At 42.1% G+C, this 25,769-nt stretch overlaps 1 protein-coding gene across 1 annotated transcript in view; it reads right to left on the bottom strand.

The window, feature by feature from the left end:
- Positions 1-20,775, bottom strand: part of grin2ab (glutamate receptor, ionotropic, N-methyl D-aspartate 2A, b) — a 128,625-nt gene extending 107,850 nt beyond the window's left edge. Inside the window, exons 1-2 of the mRNA XM_085409430.1 lie at positions 20,622-20,775; positions 19,638-19,844 (exon numbers count right to left, since the gene is read on the bottom strand). Of these exons, the coding sequence (XP_085265556.1) occupies positions 19,638-19,844; positions 20,622-20,639 (225 nt within the window). The 5' untranslated portion in view covers positions 20,640-20,775. The remainder of the gene's footprint in view (positions 1-19,637; positions 19,845-20,621) is intronic.
- Between the last annotated feature and the right edge of the window lie 4,994 nt (positions 20,776-25,769).

The raw sequence follows: 25,769 nt of genomic DNA, 5'->3' as shown, positions 1-25,769 counted from the left end.
GGACTTTATCCTGTAATTAAACAACACAATTTACCTGTGAATTCACAGAATTTTACAAATATTCTATTGTACATGGTGAAAAAGGCATGTTTTTGTTATCTAATTTAAACTAAGTTTATCTTTTTTAAAAAGCTGTCATTTTTACTAAGGCAGTCTCAGTGTTATGTCTTTGTCAGCAAGAAGACTGTAAAAACTGCTGAAATTACAATAAAAGGTCCACAATTTATGCTCTCTTATTTAAAATATTCAGGTTTTCCAAAGTCATTGAGTGGGCTGCATTGGACCCTTTGGTGAGATGGTTCTGACTTGTAGGGCTGTATGTTTGACACCCGATCTAAAGTAAAGCTGTCAGTAAAATCACACAGTCATTTATTCATAGAGAAATTTCATATTTTACAATCTTACATTTTATAAATCTCAGAGAAAATGGTCAGGAAAACAAATTAAACTAAAAATTACTGAATTAAATCAAAATCATCCCAGAACAAAAATAACACATTTAAGTGCACAGCACAACACTTAGATGACACGGCTTCACATTTCCACAGGTGCAGTGCATCACCTGTGAATAATCTTAATACATCTTTGCTTTCAAATTACACATTTCGATGTGATTCTCCTGACCTTCGATTGCCGCGGTTCATTTTTCCAGGGGTTGTCGTGCGTTTGCTAAAGTACGGCGTGTATCATTATCCACCCACCAGACACTAAATTGCAAAACAAAAATGTTTGCTGTCTTGATTTGATGGCAGAATATGGTGGAAAGAGCTTGTTTGAAATATCACACTTTTATTTGTTTAACATTGACACGAGTTCCAAGTGCCTTCCTGCTTGTCCTCGATAAAAACGGCTGCCTGCTGCCTGCTCCCCTCTAGACGCAGTCTTTTAACAGCCCAACAGCCTTATCCCACATCAAAATTTCAGTAACTCTGAGAAATGTGTGCTCATCTGTTAGGGGGGCAGACTTTCAGCCAATTCTTTTAGTCCTCTTTTTTTATGTCACTGTTGTATGTGCGGATATATGTGGTATATGTTAACTCTGCATGACTTCTGTCATTTATATTTCATTGCTGATAAATATGAAAAAACAAGCACAATGCCAAACACCAAAAAGGACATTCTGTCTAATTCATAAGGGGCCTGCACTTGTTCTCTTTGTTACTGTGTTTGTGGCTATGACTATATGCTGTGTGAGTTTGACTTTGAGGGCATTTGTGTTTCTGTGCAGCACCGTGTCAAGAAAGAGACAGGTAAGAAAGACGCAGCCCCTATGGAGGAGACTAAAAGGCAAAAGGTGAGACAAGATGAGGGAGGAAAGAAAGGGAAAATAAAGTTATTATGAAAGTGTGCCAAGGTGCAGAAATGTAGTCTTTGAGGCTCGATGCTGTCTGAGAGATGGAGAGAGGACTTATTATAAGGTAACATTAACTCTCATCTAGGATTCTGTATTTGGGATGCATGAAGTCTGACTGTGATTGTTTTGGTTTGTTTTTTTTAGTTCCAGAACTAATTAGTTTACATGTCAGAATTCTTTGCATATGTCTGAAGCAGCTGCCAGTCAAAGTTAATTAATTAAAATGGTCATGTAAAAAGTGTGTCTGACCCAAAATTGTAAGAACAGCAGGGTTACAAGAACACTGCGCAGCGTGCTGAGCTGGGACTGGCCCGCTCTTATGAATATACAATGAGATTTTTTCTAGATATCAATTATTGAAAAGGACCTGAAACATTAAAATGACACAGGACAGTTGTAGACAATCATTGCCTTGTTAGACAATCTGATGTAATGATGGAATAAATTCACGCTTTAATTTTTAACCAAAAAACGAACGTGCTCTCGTTTTCATGCATGACAAGTGCGCCAATCTCTTACACGATCCATTATTGATGAAAGCAAAGACATTTATTAATCCGCAGAATGCCGTAATGTCTAAAGAACATTACTCTGTACAAAGTTGAGAAAGTGACTGATTTCAGCAGAGCAGATTCATGCATGTAGAACGTTGTTTAGTGATTATCTGTGGACGAATGACAGAGCCGAGACACGTGTGTAATCAGTACCGTTGTAGAAGTATTTTTGCAAGATTAATCATAACCTAACAGGGTCAATGTAAATAAACTTAGTGTACAGGTAGGGCCTTGGTAAAGGTAGAAATCCCTACCTTGTGGTATGAATCTGACTCCCTATTCCTGAATTTCCAAACTTGAGAGCATTGACCTTGGCAGAACGTGCACTCTCCAATAGTTTTTCCAGTTATTTGATTTGGGGATAATTTGGGACTAACTTGGCAGGTGTGCGTATGTGCTGTAACGGCATTTAAAAATCAAAGGTTTTGTTTATCGCTACAAAACGATGAAAAATGATCCAGGCAGCTTGTACTTTTCACTTCCATGCCCCCGTCAGAGACACTCATCATGGTCTAAATGTGCTGCAAATTTTAAAAGCTCCAGGTCAGAATCACTTCTCTTTAAAAATCATGATAGTAATCTTATCAATATGAACCTGATCCAGTTCTTAGTTCCTCAATATCAAATACAGTGCTTAACAGAAACTGAATCAAAACAATATTTTTAATGCTAAAATATAATTATTTTTGTTATCAATTCATTTTCAAATGTTTTACAAAAACAGAAACCTTACGATCACATTGCATTTTTTAATTTACATTTCTAAAAAGAAAAATGTATTTTACTGGCTGAATGTTACGCTTAGTTGTTTTCTGACTTCTCGTAGGTCCAGTGTTTCCCCTCAATGGTTTGTGCAAAAATATGTTTCCTCCCTTGAGATGCTTTGCTCGGCCTTTACTGCTGCACACCTTCAGTAGCTGCTTGTTAACCTGACATCCATACATGGCAATGCCCTAACATTACCTCCACCATGTTTGACAGATGATGCATTATGCTTTGGATCATGAGCTGTTTGTTTCCTTCTCTGTGGTTTTCTCTTTTCATCATTCTGGTCTTGGTTTCATCTGTCCAAGGACATTTTTTCTGGGCAGGTTCACATCTCAACTGTTCTCACTGTTCGAAAACTTCTGGAGCGAACTGTGCCGAAGAAGCCACAGTACTTCTAATCAGAGCAGTAGTGGCCGTTTTCCCAAAATGTCACCATAAACACTGTAATACTTGCACAAGCTCTGAAAACAGATGGGAACGTGCTTCAGATTTGGCACTGGAAATCAGTTTGTGGCAGCTCAGACAGCGCGAAGGACGCTGCATAATGTCAACATCTATGGATGCATCCAAGGAAAAAAACTCAAACTCTAGCTTACTCTTTGGCAACAAACTCCAAGATTAAATTTTGCTTAAGAACACGAAGAGACATCTGATGAATGCATTCTTTGATCAGATATGACAAAGATAAATTAATTTTGCTGATGTGGAGTCCCACACGTTTGACGTGAACCTAATCGGGACTACCAAACTGAATTCTTAGTGCCTACAGAGAAGCACAGAGGCTGGAGTGTGATTTTAACGGGCTTTATGAGTGCAGTCTCCAGAAGTCTGGCAGGTAAGGAATTTTCCAGCGTTAGTGATCAAACCCACGTTGCCAAAACCACACAGGAGGTTTCTTTAAGACCAACAGTTGGAAAAGCTATGACCTGACCAAGGGTGAGTCTGAATACATAAGGCGCCTTAAAGGAACGAGCAGATATTAGAAAATTACAAACATAAGGATTAAATCCATCATTAAGGACACAGAACGTACTGAAAAAACAAAAGACTTAATCTTTGTTGTGAAATTATACTTTGGAGACTGTTTTTTAATCATAGCCAATCAAAGCTCTTACATAAGAGCAAATAACCAAGCAAACCTCAGGAGTAATGTAATTATGTAAGGTGACACAATTTTGAGTCATTGGGCAATGAAGTGATATTGCAGAGTGATGTACGCACTTCTGTTTTATACATAGAGAAGATCTAGTGTGTGTTTGAATGCGATGGACAGCTGAAACCTGCAACCTTACACATTCGGCATCTGAAATATTGTGATGTGAAATAATACATTTGATGACAGACTCCGACATGAAATCAATCCCTGATCATGCGTGTTTGAGCACGGGAGCCTGGTCAGCATATGGTTTTTGATGTGCTGCTCATTGCTGTTAAAAACTACACTTGGCAGAAGGCGACAGAGGCTTCAAATATTCCCACATCACCAGATGCACTGTCTGGCTGAGACAGCACCTGTCGCCGGCGCAGAAGGGAGCATTATACCTGGCGTAATATATTTTGGATGATCTGTGGCTGTATTGGGAATATTTTTGGCCTGTGCATCCTGCTGCCTGGCAGAGTTCTCAACAAGATCATGTTGAGGGAGGAAAAAAGGAATGAAAACTGACTGGACGTGACACACTATATCATGGAGTGATCAAGGTCCTATTCATGGGGAAAGCTGGTAAAAATGACAGCATCTCCAAGATTTTCAGGAAAGTAACAGCATCATTTTATTTGATGATGCCTTAAAAACTTCATCGCATTTACCAAGATGCATCTCAGCTGCTCCACTGACCATTTCTTTTTAATACACCACATCATCAGGAGGGCAGAATCAATCGGGCAGTGTCATACTCCCAGACATTTGATTACCATGTTATATTTTATGGGCATGTATTAGTATGCAAATGTGTTTTGGATTGGGAAACCAATTGCTGGTAATGCTTTTGCTCACATATTTATCAAATCAGCGTGTTTGTATCTTCAAGGTAAGAAGTGGACTTTTGAAAAACTGCTCCACTGGGTTGTTAGCATTAAATTACGCTAACTGCTTAAATCAAAGTGTGGTTTTTATTAAAAAGCAATCACCCCCCTCCCCCTTTGCAGATTTATTGTTTGTTTTACAGTTACATAATTAAAGCAATAATTATTTTTGTGCAGGACTTTCAGAGCTGCACTGCCCTCCACACGGCTTGAATAACACAAAAGAATCAACAGCAGAATCAATAAAAACAGAGTTGGTGCTCCAGGAAGTCTCTTAGGTGCCATGTTTGTACAAATTGGAGAGAAGAGAGGCCTCTGACTGAGGCGAAAAAACACAAAGCAACAGCTGACTACATGAGAATACATAACACCATGGATGACTTTAAGCAAATCAATAATAGATAAAAGAGCCTAAATTTTGAAAGCATTTCTTTTCTTGACAGAAACAAGTACAAACAGGTCCTCCCCGACATGGGAAATTAGGTTTTTTTTAATAGTTTTCTGATGAAAGTGCAAATATCTGTGCATAACACCGTAGGTATGCCCCCTGGGTGTCCATTGATACTTTGAGAATTTACTTCTATTCACGCCATCAAAAGATTTGAACTCCAGCTCCATTTGCATGGTGAGGTATCATGTCAGGGTCCTGGGACTGGGCGACCCAGGATCCCTGAGCAGTTATGTATTATATTATTATTATTATTATTATTATTATTATTATTATTATTATTATTATTATTATATGTATTTTGGTATTGCTGCTGCTCTCCTCCATGATTGTAGATGTGAGTGTGTGTGTTTATGTCTGCGGGGATGCTTGGAGGATGGAGCTCAGCCACCTGCAGGCCTGAGGGGTGTGGCCCTGCGGAAGGACTGGCCACACCCGAAGCCACACACCTGCCGCTGATCAGGGCTCGTCGGGGGAGCTACTTAGGAGAGTCTTGGAGCTCCCACCGACGCGGGATCATTGCTTGAGACTCCACGTTAGTCGTCCCATTGAATTGAGTTAATGTGTGTGTAAGTGTATGCCCGCGGTTATTTGTGTCCTGACGGCTGCGTCTATTGTTTCCCGCAGGAGGAGCGTGGAAGGCACGAAGAGCAGCGAGCACCGGGGGGTGCTGACACGGGAGCGGAGAGCACAGAGACACGAACTATTCACGCAGAGACACGACACGGGAGTCTGGGAGAACACGGGGATTTATTGTTGTTTTTGTTCCACTCTGTAAATAAACACACTGCTTGAACTTTGAGCTCCGCGCCTGGGTCCTCCTTCCCCACATCCCCACGGTCTGCCAGCCAGACCGTGACAGAATGATCCCGCCACTTATGGACCCAGCGGTCTCCGAGGAGAGGCTCAGGAGGGAAATTATGGACAAAGTGTACCGCATGTGTGACTTATGGTGGGAGAAGCCTGCGGAAGGTTTGCGTCACGCCGTGGAGAGGCGGCTGCAGGAGATGCTTTTTAAATTCCCCTGGCTGGTGGACTCCCTTAATGCGGTGGTCCTGGACTTCCTACTTTCCACCCTCCACCTCCACTCTCCTCCTCAGGCTGCCCACCAGCTCGGACAGCTGGTGGATTCACTGCCTGAGCCGGCCCCGACGCCGACACGGAAACGACGTTCGCGCCGCCAGCGTTCCTCACCGCAGCTAAATCCACAGACATCTCAACAGCCGGCTGTGGTGAGTCGTATGGACAATTCATCGTCACTCACCTCAACTGTTTACTCTGGGGCTATGTTTATACGGTCAGCTGCCCAGCCAGTAGCCAAAGCGCAGCCCGCGGCCCAGCTGGTCGCTGTACCTCAGCCTATCGCCCGGCTAGTGATCCAGCCGTCACCTGCTGAATCATCCCCCGCGACATCTACCTCACCGCTTACCGTTTCATCCTGTTCACCATCCACATCACACGCTCAGCCATCTTCTCCACCAGCAGCAGCCTCCATTCCACTGCCCACTCCAGCGGCCTTGTCCGGAGAGAGCGACCTCACACGCGTCCAACGCCTGATGGACTGGGTAACTCACACCACCAACACAAGGGCAAGAGTGGTGGGGTTAGACGCCATCGAGGCACTCCTGGAGGGAAACCCCTACCTCGGCCAGCTCAAGGGAGTTTCCGCCTGCCTTTGCACCCTGCGTAAAGCCCGGGGGGTAGTGCAAGCTCGGGAAACCTCAGACTTCGTCCAGCTGGAGCAGGAGCTCAGCGAGCCGGAGGAGCCCGCACCGTCAGCTGAGGCGCTCAGCGAGCCGGAGGAGCTCAGCATGCCCGAGCAGGAGCGCAGCGAGCCGGAGGAGCCCGCACCCGGAGAACACGGGGATTTATTGTTGTTTTTGTTCCACTCTGTAAATAAACACACTGCTTGAACTTTGAGCTCCGCACCTGGGTCCTCCTTCCCCACATCCCCACGGTCTGCCAGCCAGACCGTGACATATCATCGCTCTGATCTCTGGAGGGACATATGCCCTATTCAGACATGAGATACGTAATCCTGCCGCTTTCATCGCTCTGATAATGTGACAGTTTTCTGTCATTCAGGTCACTTTTATACTCCTCACGTCCTTTTAATGTTGCTGTTTTCTGGCAGAGACATTTTATAAGGAGGAGGAGACCGGGCGCTCTGCAAGAACGTGACATGCTAAAGATGGCGGTTTTCCTGCCCTTCTAAAAAAAAAAAAAAAAAAAAAAGACAATCAACGGCCCAGATAGGAACATTTATTGGCCACTCATATAGCTGACCTGATGCATGGCAGATGCAATTCGCAAATCATCATCACAGGAAAGATAGGTAGGTAAATGTACTTGCCTACTTTGTTTTGGCTTACTGTCTCCATAACACGACTGCTGGTATATTGGACATTCCCATGAGAGGGAGACGGAGAGAGAGAGAGACAATCATGCTGGGTGTGTTATGTTTTGCCATATGAGCAAAAGATTTGGTGCACTGATAACGCGCACTGTCAGCACCTAATGAAGTTTACCAGACTTTCTTTGCTGTTGTCACTGACAGCAGAGTCAATATGTTTGTGCAGCAGCTGCCCCCACTCCTGGATTGGGAATTACAAAAATGCATCACAGAGGATTTTTTTAATCATACTGCAAATTAGAAGCAGAGCTGATTAAATACCGGAGCCACGTATAGTTGACATTTTGTCTGCCTATCAGTTAACACGATGGCATGCAGTTCAGGCCTCTGATATGTCAAAGTTAAGAGATCAGACGCAGCTAGTTCTCATAGTCATTCAAATACAGCTCTGATATGTTCACATGTAAAAGAGGGCATGTCTGAAAGTCCACTGTGTGACTGGAGGTCGTGGCAAAACATTTGTCATACACACTCAGTTCCTGGTATCCATATTTTTATTCAGGATTCTTTTAGAAGTGAGTCTTTTTCTTCTGCCTCCAAAATCAAACAGGTGAAAAGGTAATGACAGAATATTGGTCCAAAAATTTGAAAGATCTCCTAAATTTTCCCTCTTTTAGCTGTGCCAAAGAAACAATAATGTTATAGATAAATAATTCCATGTGACACCTTTCTCAGCAACTGTTCATGATTGTCAATTCCCTTAATGCTTAATATAGTGTCTCTATGCTGCAGAAACTGAAAGATCCACCCCTCTGTGTTGAGTCCAAGAAAATCTGTCTTACTTTAACATAATAACGCGCAGATTTAAAACCACTTTAAGTGATGTGACTACAGCAATTGCCAGTATTTTTGTGCTAAACTGAGTAAAAAATCATCACAAAAACCCCAGTTAAAGAATCTTAATGTGATAACTGAACCATAAATGTTTTTTCTTGAGTAAATAAACAGGTTTTTCCTGCACTGAGGTTTTATTTCAAAATTTAATTAGAGGAAAAACCCCTTTGAGATGCACCATGTAATTTTTTAAACAGGGTCCTCAGACGCAAAACTTATTAAAAATTAAAAATAATTTAAACAATAACAAAAACAAAAATTACATGCATAAATAATGATGCTAATTAATTAAACAGTCTAATAACACAAAAATAACTAACAGCAAAATCAGCAAGGTCATACACAGGAGGGCTCTCCACCATACAAACCGAACTACCTAACAGATCAGCCACAAGTGATATCCAGTCAGTTTAAAGTCAAAAACTGAAATTCTGAAGTACTAAAAGAACAATCAGTTCAGTTCCACCAAAGTCCTAGTCACACAGTTAAGTACATATGATGACTGAACTAAAAGGAGGTTTTAATAAATACAAACTGTATTTATAAACGATGGATGCATCCACCATGACATGATCCCATGTTTCTCGATTGACTCATTTAGGGTGCTTCGAAACCTCAAGTGGCTTGGAATATTAACCATTACTATTTTGGTGTTTTGGAGACATATTTGGATGAACCAAACTATTCATTTGTGCTAGCTAACATAGCTATAAAAGTGCATCCACACTCACAGAAACCTGCTAATTAATGCAAAAATAAAATGCTGATATTGTTGAAAGCACTTACTTCTCCAAAGGTTTGTTTTTACAGTTAACTGCACAGCAAGTCACAGAAAATTACACCACAGTCCAATTAATATAGTCCTTATTTGTAGAAAAAAAAGATTAATCACAAAAAAGAAAAATAGTAATTGAAAACTAGGGCTAATGACAGGCCAATGGATAAGGATTAAGGCCTGATTAATATTAGCCATCTGCTGATATATCAGTGTTTAACAGCTGATGCATGAAAAAACGAGAGGGAGAAACACCCTTCAAACACATTATGTGTTGATATTGCACAGTTGGTCCACCAGCGGGCACTCTGCAACTTGTTACCCTGTTGGCAGTACCTGATTGGAGCAGCACAAACAGACCCAAGTGTGCTGATTGGAGCATAAACAGGTTTTCCACAACTTTTTGTGACAATAAAACAACATTACTTTTAAACTGCATTTTCATATTATCTTAGTAAGAAATATAACTACATATAACACATGTTAGGGAAATCTGCTGGTGTCTCTGAAAGAATATTGCACTTTTAACTCACCAGAAATCATGATTATCAGCAATTTCCTTGCATCTTCAGACTTATTCCAGTCTATTGCCATAATTTCAGCAACTAAAATATCAAGATTCATATTTTTAACTCTGCCTCATGCATATTGGAAGATGTTGGATTTTAATATTCCAAACACAGAAGAGAATAGAGTGGTCACTGAAAACGATCAAAAAGCATGTCTGAATTATTAATCTGTAAACAACATGGAAAATTGGAACATTATGTTGGAAGACATGGAAGATTATGATTTCAGTAAGTCTAAGATTAAGTTACATTTATGCAGTCAAATGCATTTTTATCAAATAGACAGGCGGAAAGCCAGTCATGGGCAATATACATTTAGTAATGCGTTAGGTTTGTTTTAAATAAAATGTATCATAAAAAATGTGACGACATCAGTCTAGAGGTGACATATGCCAGCCTCCAGCCCCCTGAAGTGCATAAACTAAAAATAGCACAAAGACAAGACGAGCAGACTTGAGTACAGATTGTTCACATTTTCTTTTCAGCAGTCCTAGAAAGTCAATAATCCAGATCAGCAGGCTGACTCATTTACTTGAGGCTAGAATTTACAGTTTGAAAACTCCAGATCTAAAAAATGTATGCTGTAGTGACGCTACACTGTATACAAGATAGAACAGGGAAAAAGCTCAGCAATGACGAGGAATAAGATAAAGCAGGCACAGTAACAGACTGTTCATGTCAGCAGATCAAACGGTTAACTAAATTTAACTTAATGCATCCTAAAACAAAACATAAGAGGAAAAAAACAGACATACACAACATTCATTCAAAGAAACTTCAAAATCAGATACTCTGATTACACTGTGAGAGAAGGGTATTGTGCATTTCATTGTGGAGATTATAGTAAAAATTCAAAAAGAAAAAAAGACCGTTTCTTCAAGGTAATGGAAAAGTCAGGGATTGCCATCATCACCATGGATGGATAAAGCACGGACTATTTTAACCTGAGGTCATGAAATTTCCTGTAATGGAACCATTTTCGCCTTTCCTTGAAGTGAAGAAACTGTACCAGTGTTGGTAATGGGCGAGCTCTAGCCTACAGCGTTTGATACTGTTGACCATAATATCCTATTAGAGCGATTAGAACATGCTGTAGGTATTACAGGTACTGCACTGCAGTGGTTTGTATCATATCTATCTAATAGACTCCAATTTGTGCATGTAAATGGAGAGTCCTCTTCACACACTGAGGTTAATTATGGAGTTCCACAGGGTTCAGTGCTAGGACCAATTCTGTTTACATTATACATGCTTCCCTTAGGCAGCATCATTAGAAGACATAGCATACATTTTCACTGCTATGCAGATGACACCCAGCTCTATCTGTCCATGAAGCCAGATAACACACACCAATTAGTTAAACTGCAGGAATGTCTTAAAGACATAAAGACCTGGATGGCCGCTAACTTTCTGCTTCTTAATTCAGATAAAACTGAGGTTATTTTACTCGGCCCTGAAAAGCTTAGAAATATGGTATCTAACCAGATTCTTACTCTGGATGGCATTACCTTGGCCTCCAGCAACGCTGTGAGGAACCTTGGACGCACATATTAAACAAATATGTAAGACTGCTTTCTTCCATTTGTGCAACATCTCTAAAATTAGAAATATCCTGTCTCAGAGTGACGCTGAAAAACTAGTTCATGCATTTATTACTCCCAGGCTGGACTACTGTAATTCTTTATTATCAGGATGTCCAAAACACTCACTGAAAAGCCTTCAGCTGATCCAAAATGCTGCAGCAAGAGTACTGACAGGGACTAGAAAGAGAGAGCATATTTCTCCTGTTTTGGCTTCCCTTCATTGGCTTCCTGTTAAATCCAGAATTTAATTCAAAATCCTGCTCCTCACATACAAGGTCTTAAATAATCAGGCCCCATCTTATCTTAATGACCTTGTAGTACCATATCACCCTATTAGAGCACTTCGCTCTCGCTCTGCAGGCCTACTTGTTGTTCCTAGAGTATTTAAAAGTAGAATGGGAGGGAGAGCCTTCAGTTTTCAGGCCCCTCTTCTGTGGAACCAGCTTCCAGTTTGGATTCTGGAGACAGACACTATCTCTACTTTTAAGATTAGGCTTAAAACTTTCCTTTTTGCTAAAGCATATAGTTAGGGCTGGACCAGGTGACCCTGAATCCTCCCTTAGTTATGCTGCAATAGACGTAGACTGCCGAGGGATTCCCATGATGCATTGAGTTTTTCCTTTCCAGTCACCTTTCTCACTCACTATGTATTAACAGACCTCTCTGCATTGAATCATATCTGTTATTAACCTCTGTCTCTCTTCCACAGCATGTCTTTTATCCTGTCTTCCTTCTCTCACCCCAACCGGTCGCAGCAGATGGCCGTCCCTCCCTGAGCCTGGTTCTGCTGGAGGTTTCTTCCTGTTAAAAGGGAGTTTTTCCTTCCCACTGTCGCCAAAGTGCTTGCTCATAGGGGGTCATATTGTTGGGTTTTTCTCTGTATCTATTAAGCGCCTTGAGGCGACTTTTGTTGTGATTTGCCGCTATATAAATAAAATTGAATTGAATTGAATTGAAATTCCCCCATATTTTCATACCAGGCACATCTTCTAGCTGGGATTCCTCCATTGGTGTCCACATATTCTATAAAATAGTTTAGATAATGTTCCTAAACGTCTTTTGAGTTTTGAATCTGATATTCTTTCAAGTTCTACTCTGATAGTGTTAAATTCTTGTTATGTCAGTTTGTACTGGTGGCCCATTTCCATCATCAGATTGTAATTTTCTGCTGGGCTGGGGAACCGACTGTATGGCACCAAGTAAGCTTCATTTGTTCATGAAGATGCTCAGTCTTATTTGTGTTAACTCTCTGTTGTACTTCCGACAGATGTACCCACATTTTAATCACCAGTACTTAAATGTTACTATCATTATAGATTTGATTTGCTGTAAAGGATCCAAAATTGTTTTAAGAGAAACCTCATACAGGTCCGCTGTGAAAAATTCATTCCAAAAAACTGCCAGTCTACAGCTCAAACAACCATATTTGATGAAGCATCTGCATCACATGACAGCAGCCGATGTGTTTTCTTGTGTTTCAGCCCAAACGACAGGAAAATTACAAACACAGACATGATAAGAAGTTATAATAAAAGAGCAATTCAAATCCCTTTCAAAAGTCTTTAATAACAAATTATCAAACAACTGCTGAACAAGCTGCCTTTGACGTTCCAGTCAGCTCGCTTCAACACACGCTGGATTGGACAGCAGACAGCAGCCAAACGAGACAGTTATTAGGTTTTTACTGTGCCCAAATGCTCCCAGTATAAAGTATAAAAGTCGTAGGTTTACAGCTGTGTTGAGTTGCCCTCTATCCAGGGTCACTCTGAGTCTGAGGACAAACCTTGTTAAGCTAGCAAAACAGGTGGTGCTCAGAAGTGCCACACAGGCTTTTTTTGTTTGATACACACGAAACGAGGGTTTCATTTCAGCTAAAGTCACCTCACCAAACTGTCTGGTAAAGAAAGTTAAGCACGTGCTCAGAAACAAAACGAAACATTTGTGGGCTGCAATTCTCGAATCTTTTTAGAAGCTTATTTCTTGTGTACGCATGAAACAAGCCTTAAAAGAAAACCCTCAGTGATGTGTGTGTGTGTGTGTGTGTGTGTGTGTGTGTGTGTGTGTGTGTGTGTGTGTGTGTGTGTGTGTGTGTGTGTGTGTGTGTGTGTGTGTTTTAACTCTAATTATATTTACTGAAGTAAGGAAGAAATAATATGGGGAAGAAAATAAAGCCATGTTACTTGGGCTAAAGCTGATTGATAAAATTCCTTATGGACTTAACATCATTGGCACAGTTAGTGCTGTGCACACAGCGCCAGCCTTTCCTTTTTGTAGCTGTAGCTGCTGGGTTTTCTAGAGAATTACATTTACTATTTTTTTATACATTGCCTTTTGCCAATAGAAAGACGGTGCTGCAGTAAAAAAAAAAAAAGTGTGTGTGGCTCCATAATACCATTGTCTAAAGAAAGCCCTACTGTGCATGTGTTATCTCCTCTGGTTTAATAATGTCTGATTCATTGTAAAAATGTCTTAATCATCTCAGTCACACATTGAGCTAATTGTGCCATAACATATGTAAGGCATGAAACTGTGAGAGCAGGAACTACATTTCATGGAATTAGAGAGACTTCAGCTACACACCAATCTGTGTTAGAGACAAAAAAAGTGATGACGTAATGCTGATACCTTTATGTGAATGATCTGGTCCTCGTAGCCATGAAAAACTGAATCAAATTGGATTTATAAAGCTAAAGAATGTCTTAACTAGGACAGTGTTATATCAGTCTCAACCAAAATCTGGTGTCTGTAAAAGCATAAAATTGGAATATGGGTTTTGGGTGTTAAGTTGGCCGAAATGACAGAGCCAGGCTGGCCGCACTTAGGCACCTCCTAAGCCTCTTTCTCAGCCTAGGAAAAAAAAACCTTCAGTGACAAAGTGTAAGAGGCATCATTTAAGGTAACAACCCGGCCTCCTAGGAATCTGGATTCTTCTCAGAGCCACATGTTGTGCCTAATACTAATCAAGCTAATTCTAAAGCACAGCATTCAAATAGGCACATAAGGGGGAGGTTACAATCCAAAATGAAACTTCCACCATCTTGAAAGCCTTAAGCTTTCAATTGAAAGATTAATACTGACATCAAAGGGGAGCAATCTGTCCGCATCCATTTATTTAAATATATATTTTCAGAAAAAAGCCTGCTATCAGTATTGAGGATTAACTATTTTGAAGGAACATTGTCAATTCACAGTAACCCCAATCAGTAGTTTTATAATAATTATGGATATAATAAAATTATAGGTATTGATCCTCCTGCACTACACTGCAGCAGATCCTCTTGGCAATATGACTTTTATGTTTTATTTTTGTTTTTACCCATCCGTGTTTTGGGAAGGTCTCTCCACTCATCAACTAGATTTCCAGCGAGAACAGGCAGTTTGATGTTTGTTTTTTTCAGTAAAAACATCAGATAAATCCAGTAAGTGCTCTCAGCCTCGCGGTAGTGACTCTAACTAGTGCCATATACAGTGTGTTTCGCTAGGGAGTTAGTGTAATTGAAAACAGTCATTAAAAAGGGAGCATTCTTACTTCATTAAGTAGCTGGAGGCACCTCTCAACATGAACGTTTATGTTGATCCATGCCTGCTGGATTTCTTAATAAGCAATTGTTTGCTAACATGTCCACTATAACATTGGAAGGTGCTAATTTATTAATATTGTTTTTGCAGAAATTTATGCTATGGGCAAGTACACCCCCGTCTCCCAAAATTAACGCTGCTTTAACAATACGTTTTACTTATCAGCCAGTTTCAGGTCCTTGAACAAAGACTGTATATAAAAGATGCGCATAGCCATTGCCATCCCTCATTGGTTAGTAAAGTCCTGTCTTTGGGTGAAGTCGTGAGCGAGTGAATCTGACAGAGACGCAAACACAACAGTTTTCACTTGTTTCTTCAATTTGTCCTGATGCACTTGGATTTAAATCCAGCTTCCTGTCTCTCTGTGTACCTGACCTGTCCCACTACATGATATTCACACAATAGTGTGATTCTTGTCTGTCCTTGCATGTGATTGGCCACATGCTCAGCCCTGAGCAGGAAGGGCTGAAGACTTGGCTCTGCCCAACGGAGTCGGCTCTTTTCGTGCGCTACAATCGGCTCTTAGAGTCATTTGTGAACAACACATCACTAAATGACATCATAAATTTATCAGGGAAAGAGTTTACTGAGGTCATAGATAAATGGGAAGGTCTTTTTTTTCACAAACTTCTTTTTGCAATCAAAAGAGTCGACCCCCTTAAAGCCCTTCAACACTGTCTTCCCTTTTCAGACCCAGATGTTACATCCATCTTTTATATAGAGTCTTTGGCATTGGGCTGCTTGGAGATGGTGGCCAGCAATGACAACCAAGATTCGCCTCAGATTGATAAGGGGCCTGGCAGAGCCGTTCTATTAAGACATTTTTTTACCTATTAAAAACTGTTCTGTTGAGTCTCTCCCCAGAATTGGACTCCCTTCACTTTTTACTGGGAGAGTATGACTGTTATGTTTCGCTCAGTGATAAACTGCTGAGATGTATTGACGTTCCTGCAGCCCTGTCAATACAGGTCAATAAAAGTTATAAATTACTTAACATCCCACCCCTCCTTATCTCACTACAAGCTCAATATAAAATGTTAATAATAACAGATTGCTTTTCAGCTAAAACTATTTGTATGGACAAAGTGAAAATGGCATGAACCGCTGTTATAAGGTAAAGTGAATACGGCAGCATGGATGGTGTCGTTAAACCATAATGAAAAATAAAATTACTTTTATGATTTCTAATTGTATTACTGAAATGTTAATGCAGTATAGCAGTCTACATGAAGACATCTATAGAAAAAAATAAAGGAATTGAAAGGCCATTTGATGGACTATCCAGCTGGTCCCTCCATCTGCAACAGAGACATTTGGGATGAAACTGTTTTGACAGGTTTGCTGATGAAAATAGAATCATGAAATGCTAATTCTTCTCAAGATGTATAGATGGCAATTTCTTGGTTACAGCCCTATTATGCTTGTCACGTCTCTAAATCCACCCCGAAAGCACCTCTCAAGCAGGATGAAGATTATCTCGATTTCCAGCACCACAACTATCTGCCTTTGAGTCATGAAAAACACAGATACAAGTTTTGAGATTGATTAAAGGTGGGTTTTTCATTCTCAAATCCAAATCCTCGCCTGAGCAATGAGAATATGATTTATCAGGTTAAAAAACAAACAAACAAACGAAAACGCCAATTTTAAGATTTATTCCAATCCGATTTACTTAAATCCTATCCATAAAGTTCTGAAAGACTGTGCTGAAACTGGATAAGACTTATCTGAAATCTGAAGCAGATGGAAACACTTTAAAACCATTAAAAATTCACTAGAGATGTCGTGCACCAGCTATAACCATTAGGCACAGGCACATAGGCAGGTCAAACTGCCACCAGGTTCAGTTAGAATCTAAACTGTAGGGCTACAGCTTCGACTCGCAATACTGGTAACCGCAACAATGATGCAGTCATGTCTCTTATTCTTAGTTATTAATTCATATAACATTTAGAAAAATTTAGGTTAGGCGATAAATTTATCACCACTAGCAACTTTTGGGCCTATCATGTTAAAGCAGGGACTCTCACACACCAGAAAAGTGTGTTAAGGCACGCAGTGGTTCTACGAAATGGCATCTACTGTCAGCTTGATTTAAAAATGATCGGTTCAAAAACCTGTATTAGTCAAACCCTACTTAATATCACACATGGCTCACTAACTCTTTAAATGAGAGTACCAGCTGTGTTTTGATTAAATGATTAAACAGTGCACGTTTGTAAGAGGCATTTGGGTTATTAACTTGCATCTGAGACTGCACTATCACACATCAATGTACAGAAGATCAGCAGGGGTCAAAATACTCATTATCATATGTCACTCTGTCCCTTTTACTGGAAATGGCTAAGAAAAGGAAAATGAAAACACTAATTTTCATCCTCTCAGCCCTCGGTGTAAGACGAATCTGAACTGCCATTGTATTTACAAAAAGGCACTGGCTTTTTCGTTATTCTAGGGGTGAACAAGAAAATGGGTTCAAACTGTCCGCCGCCGGGTCGCGTGTAACCAAATTTCGACGAGAATATCCGAAGTAACAAAGTGCAGGCCCAGCAGCAGGTTTAATTGACTTTGAAGAAAGCACTCACTCAGCAGATAACAGCTAAAAGGCCACGCCAGAGGCTCGGTGGCTGCACGTGGCTTGGCTGTTAATGTCGTAGGCAGAATTCCGACATCGAAAACCTTAAACCCACAGTTTGTCAACTTAGATAGGGACCTCCAAACAAAAACAGTGTGCACATAAGAGGATTATTTGCTGTAGCTCCTATCACGGGATATGTCATACCTTCTTCTGGACAAATACAGCTACAACACAGGGCAGGAAGGTAAATAATTCCACCCACAAGTTTCCCTGGCTTTTCTTCTCCTTTGTTTTTGTTTTTTTTTGTAAGTATCTTTGTAATTTTTCTCATAATGCTCAAGGTTGCAGTCTTGTGTGAGCACTCCTACCTAAAATCCACTAAACTGCAGGAAAAAGAGACCATATGAGTAAAAACTTAAAAATAAAAACACAGTATCTAGTACCTGAGAGGCACCAAAGCAATATTTGTACAGTTCAGTCAGTGTTATAATCAAAGAGTCAATCTTCACACAAAGCCATTCTGGTGGTATGACCACATCACAGTAAATGCACAATAATAATTGCATAGTTTTGGATCATTTCAGTATATCTCACAGTTCAACAGAGGTAAAAAAAACAAACAAAACCTCTATGTATCTTTCATGAAAAGAAAGACTTCTGCATGATCGCTCCCTGAACCTTTCCCACACTTGCAGGCATATGTAGATTTTTGGCTAAATTTGGGCTCTGACTCTAAAAATGTCTCGCACAATATTAAAAACCAAAACACAGAGCCCTGGTTGACACAGAGCAGTGTGAAGGCACACCTCCTGCAGCCCCTCTGATGCAAGAAACCTCTCCGAATCCCTGTGTAAATGTAGTACATTTGGGCTTCAGCAGAGCCATGGGGAGAGAAAGCCAGTTCCACTTAGGTGCCACCAAAATAATCCCCAAGGGGCCTGCCTTGTTACAGGCAGCACAACAACATGTTGGCACTGGCACATTAAAAAACGAGAAATTAAAATCGATTTAACTGCGGAAATCCAAAACAACAGGGCCTCACTTCTGACAGCGCTGACAAGAAGCTTAGGCGCAATGAGTTCTGATGTACTTTACCTGCTTGTCCAACAATGGAGCCGGTTCAGTGCACAGCTCAGTCAGATGCATCTCGACACATCACGTCAACACTATGTCATCCCGGAGCCCAAATGGGACTCAGAATATGGTATGCATCACATCACAGAGATTTTTAAAGGTCTTTCCTGTTTAGCTTTGTCTCAGTAGTTGGTTAATAGCAGACTGCAAAGCGATGAAAATACAAGGCCCAACTGAGCAGGAAATTCTCTCTGGAGTGATAACAACAAGACAGAAAGTGAATAGAAAAGTAGGCCTGTTATAAAATACTGTTGAGCTTTTTTAAAAGGTGCTGTGACATCACACCCAGAATTCATTGCTGCTTTGCACGAGATATTTATATTAATGAAGGTAGCAACAGCACTCGACATTCTCTGCTCCCCACTCTATTGCGTTTATGCCCTACAGAGTTGATCTCCTTTTGTGTCATCCCACTATTCAGGAAAATAGGCTACTGCTGAGCACAACATCAGTCTCTCTTCTCAGTTCTCTACAACACCACAATGAGTCTGGCGCAGCACGGATGATAATTTGCTCTAAATGATTATGATAAATGTGCATTCATTCATACATAATATTAAGTAGTCAAAATTGAGGGCATCCGTTTGCCAACAGGAACGATGGGGATCATTCATGATGAAGATTTATGGCCATTCAGGGCTATACATCCTGTCATCCTGTCACGTCACACTCCTATTTTCTTATATTTACCCCCTCCAGTGTAACATCTGTGTGTGTTTATGTGTGTGCATGTCCATGAGCGTGCGTGCGCGTTCGTGTGAAGGCCTCAGTGTCCCTGAGAAGAGGAGAAGACACTTTGTGTGTCAGACTTGGCACGCCAAGCAGGAGGAAAACGGAAGAAAATGTGTTTCTACAACGTGACTGCATTCAAAGCCTGAAAACTGTAATTTGAGATATGAATTCATTACATGGCTTCTCATCAGCAGCCGGGGGATAATGTGATGCAACAGCGCCGCTTAGCGTCGCTCGGCGCTCCGTCTAAAAGAAGAGCGTCGCTCTCTCCTTGAACGCAGCTGTCCTTACCTTCGGTGTCACAAAGCGCGGCTGCTGCGGGGTTGTGTTCGCGGAGGTTTTGCGCCTTCTTCTGCGGAGTCCGTGCGATGAATGTTGACTTGTGCTGCCGTGGTGCGAGGGCCCGTGCGGGCAGCCACCGTGACCTGTCCGTTTACTGGCATTTTGGTTCCTTCTCACGGCGTCGGTGAAACCAGAGGAAAAGTGTTCAAACTTGATCTGAAAATAAAAAAGAAAGAAACGAAAAGATACCAGATTTTAACACTGCGCCGCAAGCTCCCAGGACTTGATGACTTTGTCGCTTTTCTATAAATAGGCGCGAGCGTACAGGCAGGTGCTTATGTGAGCTATAAACAGTTTTAACCAATGTCGTTTTACTTCTCGCACCTCATTAGCATTTTAACAGTTTGAACAGCATCAAATACCAGCTAGCTGTCTGCGTGTTTTTTGTTTCCGCGCGCGTGCGTGGTTATATGTTTGTGTGAGTCGGAGCAGAAGTGCGCGCGTGCCTTCGTCTCTCTATTGGGGGATTATTGGAGGGAAAAGCTCGCCGTGACGAAAACACAAGTTCATATCATAGGTGTAGGCTACGGTGAAAAGGACGAATTAGTGCTCTCTCCCTCCGTGCGCGCGCGTGTGCTTGTATGTGTGTTTCAGAGAGAGAGAGCGGGGGGGACGACGGAGTAAAAACAGCCTGTGGCTCTTTGGCGAATATTCCCCTCACGCTCCTCTCTCCGGTGCCGGGCTTCGTTTATGTAGGGCATGCAGCAGGTTGTGTGACGAGGACTCGGACAAGCGTAAGAGCGCGGAGGAACCCGAACCAGGCACACACCACCCCGCCGCTGTTCCACTTTAAGGAGAGCTAGAGTGCGGCAGATATTAAAACCACCGGATCCCGACAAATGCCGCTCATTTTCCGCGTCTTTGGTGACAGAGTTAGTTTTGACCCAACCTAAAAAAAAATAAAATAAAAAAGAAAACACTAATTACGCTCACCCCATTCCCGTGACACATCTCACCAGGCGGCCAGGTGGAGATGACATTGCAGCCTGTTACTCCATTCGGGTGCCCTCGGCAGGAGTGGGAATCGCATACGACTCTCCGTCAGATTAATCCATCAATTTCTCCTCCATTCAATTTCCCTTCCCCAAAAAACGAAACCACACGGATAAATCCACCTGTCTGGTTCTGAAGACTTCCCCCCTCCACCGCCACCTCTCCCACCCGTAGATAGGTAGTATTCCTCTCGGTTTAGATGTCAAACGCCGTCCATTCAACGGGAGAGACGGGGTGGGGGAAAAAGCCCCCTGGCGCGCGGGGATCAGTTAGACTCTAGAATCCAAAATAACCGTTGGTTTGGGATCTCCAGCGGCAGCCCCGCGCGTTCCGCAGTGAGGGCTCGTGGACAGGTCCGCGCGCCTCCTCCTCCTCCTCCTCTCCTGTCCTCCTCCTCCTTGCGCCGCTCGCGGATTCTTGGAGACTGAAGGGGGGGATTCCGTCACAAATAACATCAAAACACACACACATACATATATATTCACACACTCTCTCTCTCTCCCTATCTTTTCTCACTTGCCCTCCCTCTCTCCCCCCTCTTCTCCTCCAACTGCTGCTGCTCCCCTCACGCGCTCTCCGACGAGCACCGCACTCCAAGCCGCCCTAAACAATTCGGAACAAGTTCAAACGGGTCGAGTTATTTTTGTAGCTTTCCGCGCCGCACGACCGAGGTGACGCTCGGCAGCCGACCGAGCCGTCCGGGCGGAGAGGAAGAAGGAAATATTCTCCCGACAGTGTCTTTACCCCGCAGCAGCCCGGCCGCCCACGCTCCGCTAGCTGAAGGTACTTACACATCAGCCTAGTTAATTAAACATATAAGGGGTAGAGGAGGCAGTGGTGAGGGGGTGCAGACTTGGGTGACTTCATCTTCCCATTATAAAAAAACGAAAAAAAAAAAGATATGTGGGGAGTTAAGAAGGAGCGTGCTAGGGAAATTTCGCCATGTCTACCCCCCTAAGAAAAAAAGAGCGACTCCAACTTCACAGCTCGTTAAAACTGACATGTCGCTTCCTTGTCTGTCCTGGTCGTGTTTTCTCCCTCTCCGGGTCGTTCCCTTTCCCTCGTGCGTCCTCTCCCAGGCAGAAAAAAAGAAACGAAAGCGCGAGAGGGGGTATGGCGCACAGCATCATCCGTCGTTTATGGCATCACCTGGTGCCATCTCTCTAAAGCGAAGCCGCGCGCGCGTGTTTGTTCCTGGATGCCGGTGTCATTGCGCGCGCGCGCGCGTGTGTTTGTGACGACTGTCTCGGCGTCAAAGAAGTCGCCGCGTCGCGCCTCCTCTGCTCTTCAGCTGCGCGCAGATAAAACATTTCAATATCCGCTCAACTGTTATAACCCAATCTATTGGTCCCCCTGCAGACACCTCAACTCTTCCTCACAATTAAAACGCAGAGCCCTTAAAAATAAATAAATAAATACAAATTACCGCACCGGAAAACGTTTTTATTGCTGATTGTGTGTCATGTTCTCTCATCAGCGCCGGAGTTTGTTAAGAGCCGCGGCTCAGATAAGGGGGAATAGAAGCAACGCGAGTGAATTACACAGTCTCAATTGAACATAATTAGCAGATGAAAAGTGAAGCACAGGGGGTCCTCGGGGAACGCTGACACCCCCCATCTCTCTCTCTCTTCCTCCCCCCACCTCCATCACTCTCTCTGCATCTCCCTCTGAGTGTTGCCTTGGAGTCCCATTGCAGACAGATGGTGTAGATCCTGCATGGGGTCATGTTAGCAGGCCGGGGCTCTACTAGGACTGGCTGTCATAAGCCTAGTTACCCTTTGAGGCAAGAAGCAGCGCAGCATAAGCAGATCAGAGGGCTTATTATTAAGGAACAGTTCACTACCCTTTTCTTCCTCCTCCACCTCCTCCGCTTATATCCCTAGCAGAACGAAAAAAGGAAAGAAAGGAAGAAAAATCTCCACCTGTTGAGGTCCTCTATCCTCCTCCGTCAGAGCTCGAGCCTCCCAGGCTTGGAATAAAAGAAATACATGATTGCATAACACGGGTATGGGGGGGAAAAGAAGGGAGAAGACCACACAAAAGTAGATAATGGTCTTACTTTTTTCTTTTTCTTTTGAGGAATAATAAATCCCGGTTTCGAATATAATAGGTCTGCTTTCAGACTCTCCTACCCACCACCAGCTCCCACTGCTATTTACCCATTAGAGGCATCATGGTGGGACAGGCCAGACTCAGACACTGCCTTGGGAGATGTACGTTGTGTGATGCCATTAAAAATGACTTTCATTCTTAGTATCTTAAACAAAATAAAAAAAGACAAAAAAATAGCCCCAATGGAGTACGATTGTCTCATTCTATATTTAAACACCAGGCTGTTGCCAAGGAAATAAACTCATGCGTTTGTTATTTTTTCTCTCCTGACCACATAAATAAGCTTTTAAAAGCCGTATTTTCCTTAATCTCATTCAAGGGAATTTATGCCTGAAAGACCTCCCTGTTGTAATTTCGGGGACGCGACCATTCTTCATGCGCACAGGCTTGAGGATGGCTGTGATTTAGACTATGGACTGCACAGTGTCCTGTGTGCAGTCTGGGTATTTAAGCAGCTGATGGGAAACCAATAGAGTTACAACAGCGTGAACACGCACCCCTGCTGATGTAATAGATTTATAACTGCCGGTCTCAGTCATCATGCATCTTTCATTGGCCAGCAGCACGCTAAATACAAGTTACCCAGGCATGTCGTGCCGCCCAGACAGTGCCGGACACACACACACACACACACACACACACACACACACACACACACACACACACACACACACACACACACACACACACACACACACACACACAGCTCAAGTTCAGATCTGGCTCCCAGCATTCAAACAATGAGCCGCCTTTTGCTTCTTCATCTGTGCCCTCTGATTAAATTTCACAGGGGTGTTGCTAATAGCTCATAGCACGAGTGCGATTATAAAATATTTGAAAAACAAGGAAGAACCCATTATCACTGTGCAGTGCGTCAACAGCGTGCTAACTCTTTTGTTATCACTGTGTATAATTATTCAAGACAAAAGCTCATTTCACTAATGTTGTTTGGCTAATAGTCAAAGCCCCGCACTCTAATATTCCTGGAATGAATCAGAGGAAACGGGAAAAGGAGTCCAATTAAAGCAGCTCCAGCTAAGAAACCAGCACGCGGGCACACAAACAAACAAATAAATACATTAAAAAAATAAAATAAAATAAAATAAAATAAATTACAGGGAAAGGAAAGGGATTATACAAGGCCTCTGACAAAAAATGATGTGGGCAATTTTTGTATCCATGGTAACTGACTTTTTCAGTGTCACCACTTTTGCTATGGCAGACACGCCCAACACAGATATATAAAGGTTTGTGCTTTGTCACTACGAAGTCCCCATTCACAAACACCTGTGCCTGGTGCAGGACACCAGGCAGCCGCTCATTCAGACCGACAGACGTCAGCACCACTGATCGCACCTACCCGGCACGCGCAGCCCCTCTGCAGCTGCGCACCGGTGACGCAATATGGAAACTTTTTGAAGCGCGTGCTGCTGATTAGCTGCACAGCTAGCTGGCTGGTCTATTATAACCTGTAACTGTCAACTGTAAACTTGAATTTTTTTGTATGTTTTAAATTTTAAAAAAAACTGCATTGTTTCCATGACAACAAGTAATAATGGCACACTTTGGGTTGTAATTTTTATCTTTTTTTTTTTTTTACTGTTAATGTGTATGTGCTTTCAACAAAAGCATTATGAATTTGCTTTCTTGTCTTCTTTTCTGATTGTCACACATGGTCATCTACCATAGTTCCAGCAGCCACACATGCTTGCCCAGCTTTTTGTAAATTTAATTTAATTTAAATTTACTGGCAACTTCTTCCGAGCACAAACTAGACATTATCTGACACTCATCAACACTTTGATTGTCAGGCAAACAATATAGAAATTCCACAAAAGCATGATTCACGTGTACACTTGAAGACAAATGGATGTAAGCTGGTTGGTAAAGAAAGTAGGTGGGCTGCGTTCAGCTTAATTGGCTGCACGATGAGCTCAAGGGAGAGGCAAGCATACAGGACGAATTTGTCTTTTATACAATGACTGTTCATTTTCTTCTCAGACGAGGCGCTGCCACAGCAAAGACACTTCATTGTAGCTACAGTACATGGCTTTATATAGGCTCAGGAAATGAATCACTCTGTCAATAAATGGCAACAAAATAAACTGAAATGTATTCAAGGCTCTCTATCTGGAACACAGCGATGTGATATCTGGCACTTACTGAGCTATAGATATTCCCTTTCTCTCTGGTCTGCCTTTTTTTTTTAACTTTGTCTCCCTCCCTCTCTTGCACTCTCCACCCTCTCTCGCTCTCTCGCCCACAGAGAGTGGGTGACCTGGAATGAGCTCTCCCACAGACGGCTCTGCTTCCAGCCAGAGAGGGGCAGTATGTGGAGCTCGGTTATGCCCGATTCTCAGCATAATCAAGCATTCGGATTTCATAGACACCTTAGAGAACCGCTCATCTCAAAAACTGATGGGTGATTACTCGCTGTCACACTGCTGATGTCAGTGAAAAGTTCATGAGCGCAGCGGCCAAATCAATTAGCCAGGAGTGATGCACTGCTGTGTCTTCTCCACTTGGCTACATCAGCAATTATCCTCAACTTGAAAAGGTCAGTCAATAATTTAACAATTAATTGCAGGTAAGAAATTAGAAAGTGCTGGAGTGCTCCAGCTATACCTGTGTTCATGAAAATAGCCCATCTTCATTTTCGCAACAAAAACTCAACCACTTCAGAAACAGTCGAACCGAATAAGCATTAATCAGGCGAGCAATTTAGACTTTTTAAACTGAAGTAAGTTCAGCCAAAGTAATTGGCACAAGTTAAGCTTGGGGATTTGAATAATTCATATTGTGAATATCATTAGAAAAGAGTAAAATATACTGTAAATGAGAAACATCTGAGCTTCCTTAACAAGAGGTTCAAAATGTATAAATTCCATGCGAAAAATCTCTGCAAGTGAGGGTCTCAGCTTCAATAGTTACTGTAAATAAAAAGGGAAAAAAAATACACTCACAGCGGGAAAATTA

Source organism: Rhamphochromis longiceps, linkage group LG6 (assembly GCF_057381845.1).
Source record: "Rhamphochromis longiceps isolate RC_006_pf linkage group LG6, R_longiceps_female_GT1.1, whole genome shotgun sequence".
NCBI lineage: Eukaryota > Metazoa > Chordata > Actinopteri > Cichliformes > Cichlidae > Rhamphochromis > Rhamphochromis longiceps.
Note: the sequence above shows the minus strand (reverse complement) of the source record. Positions and strands in the feature narration are given on the sequence as shown.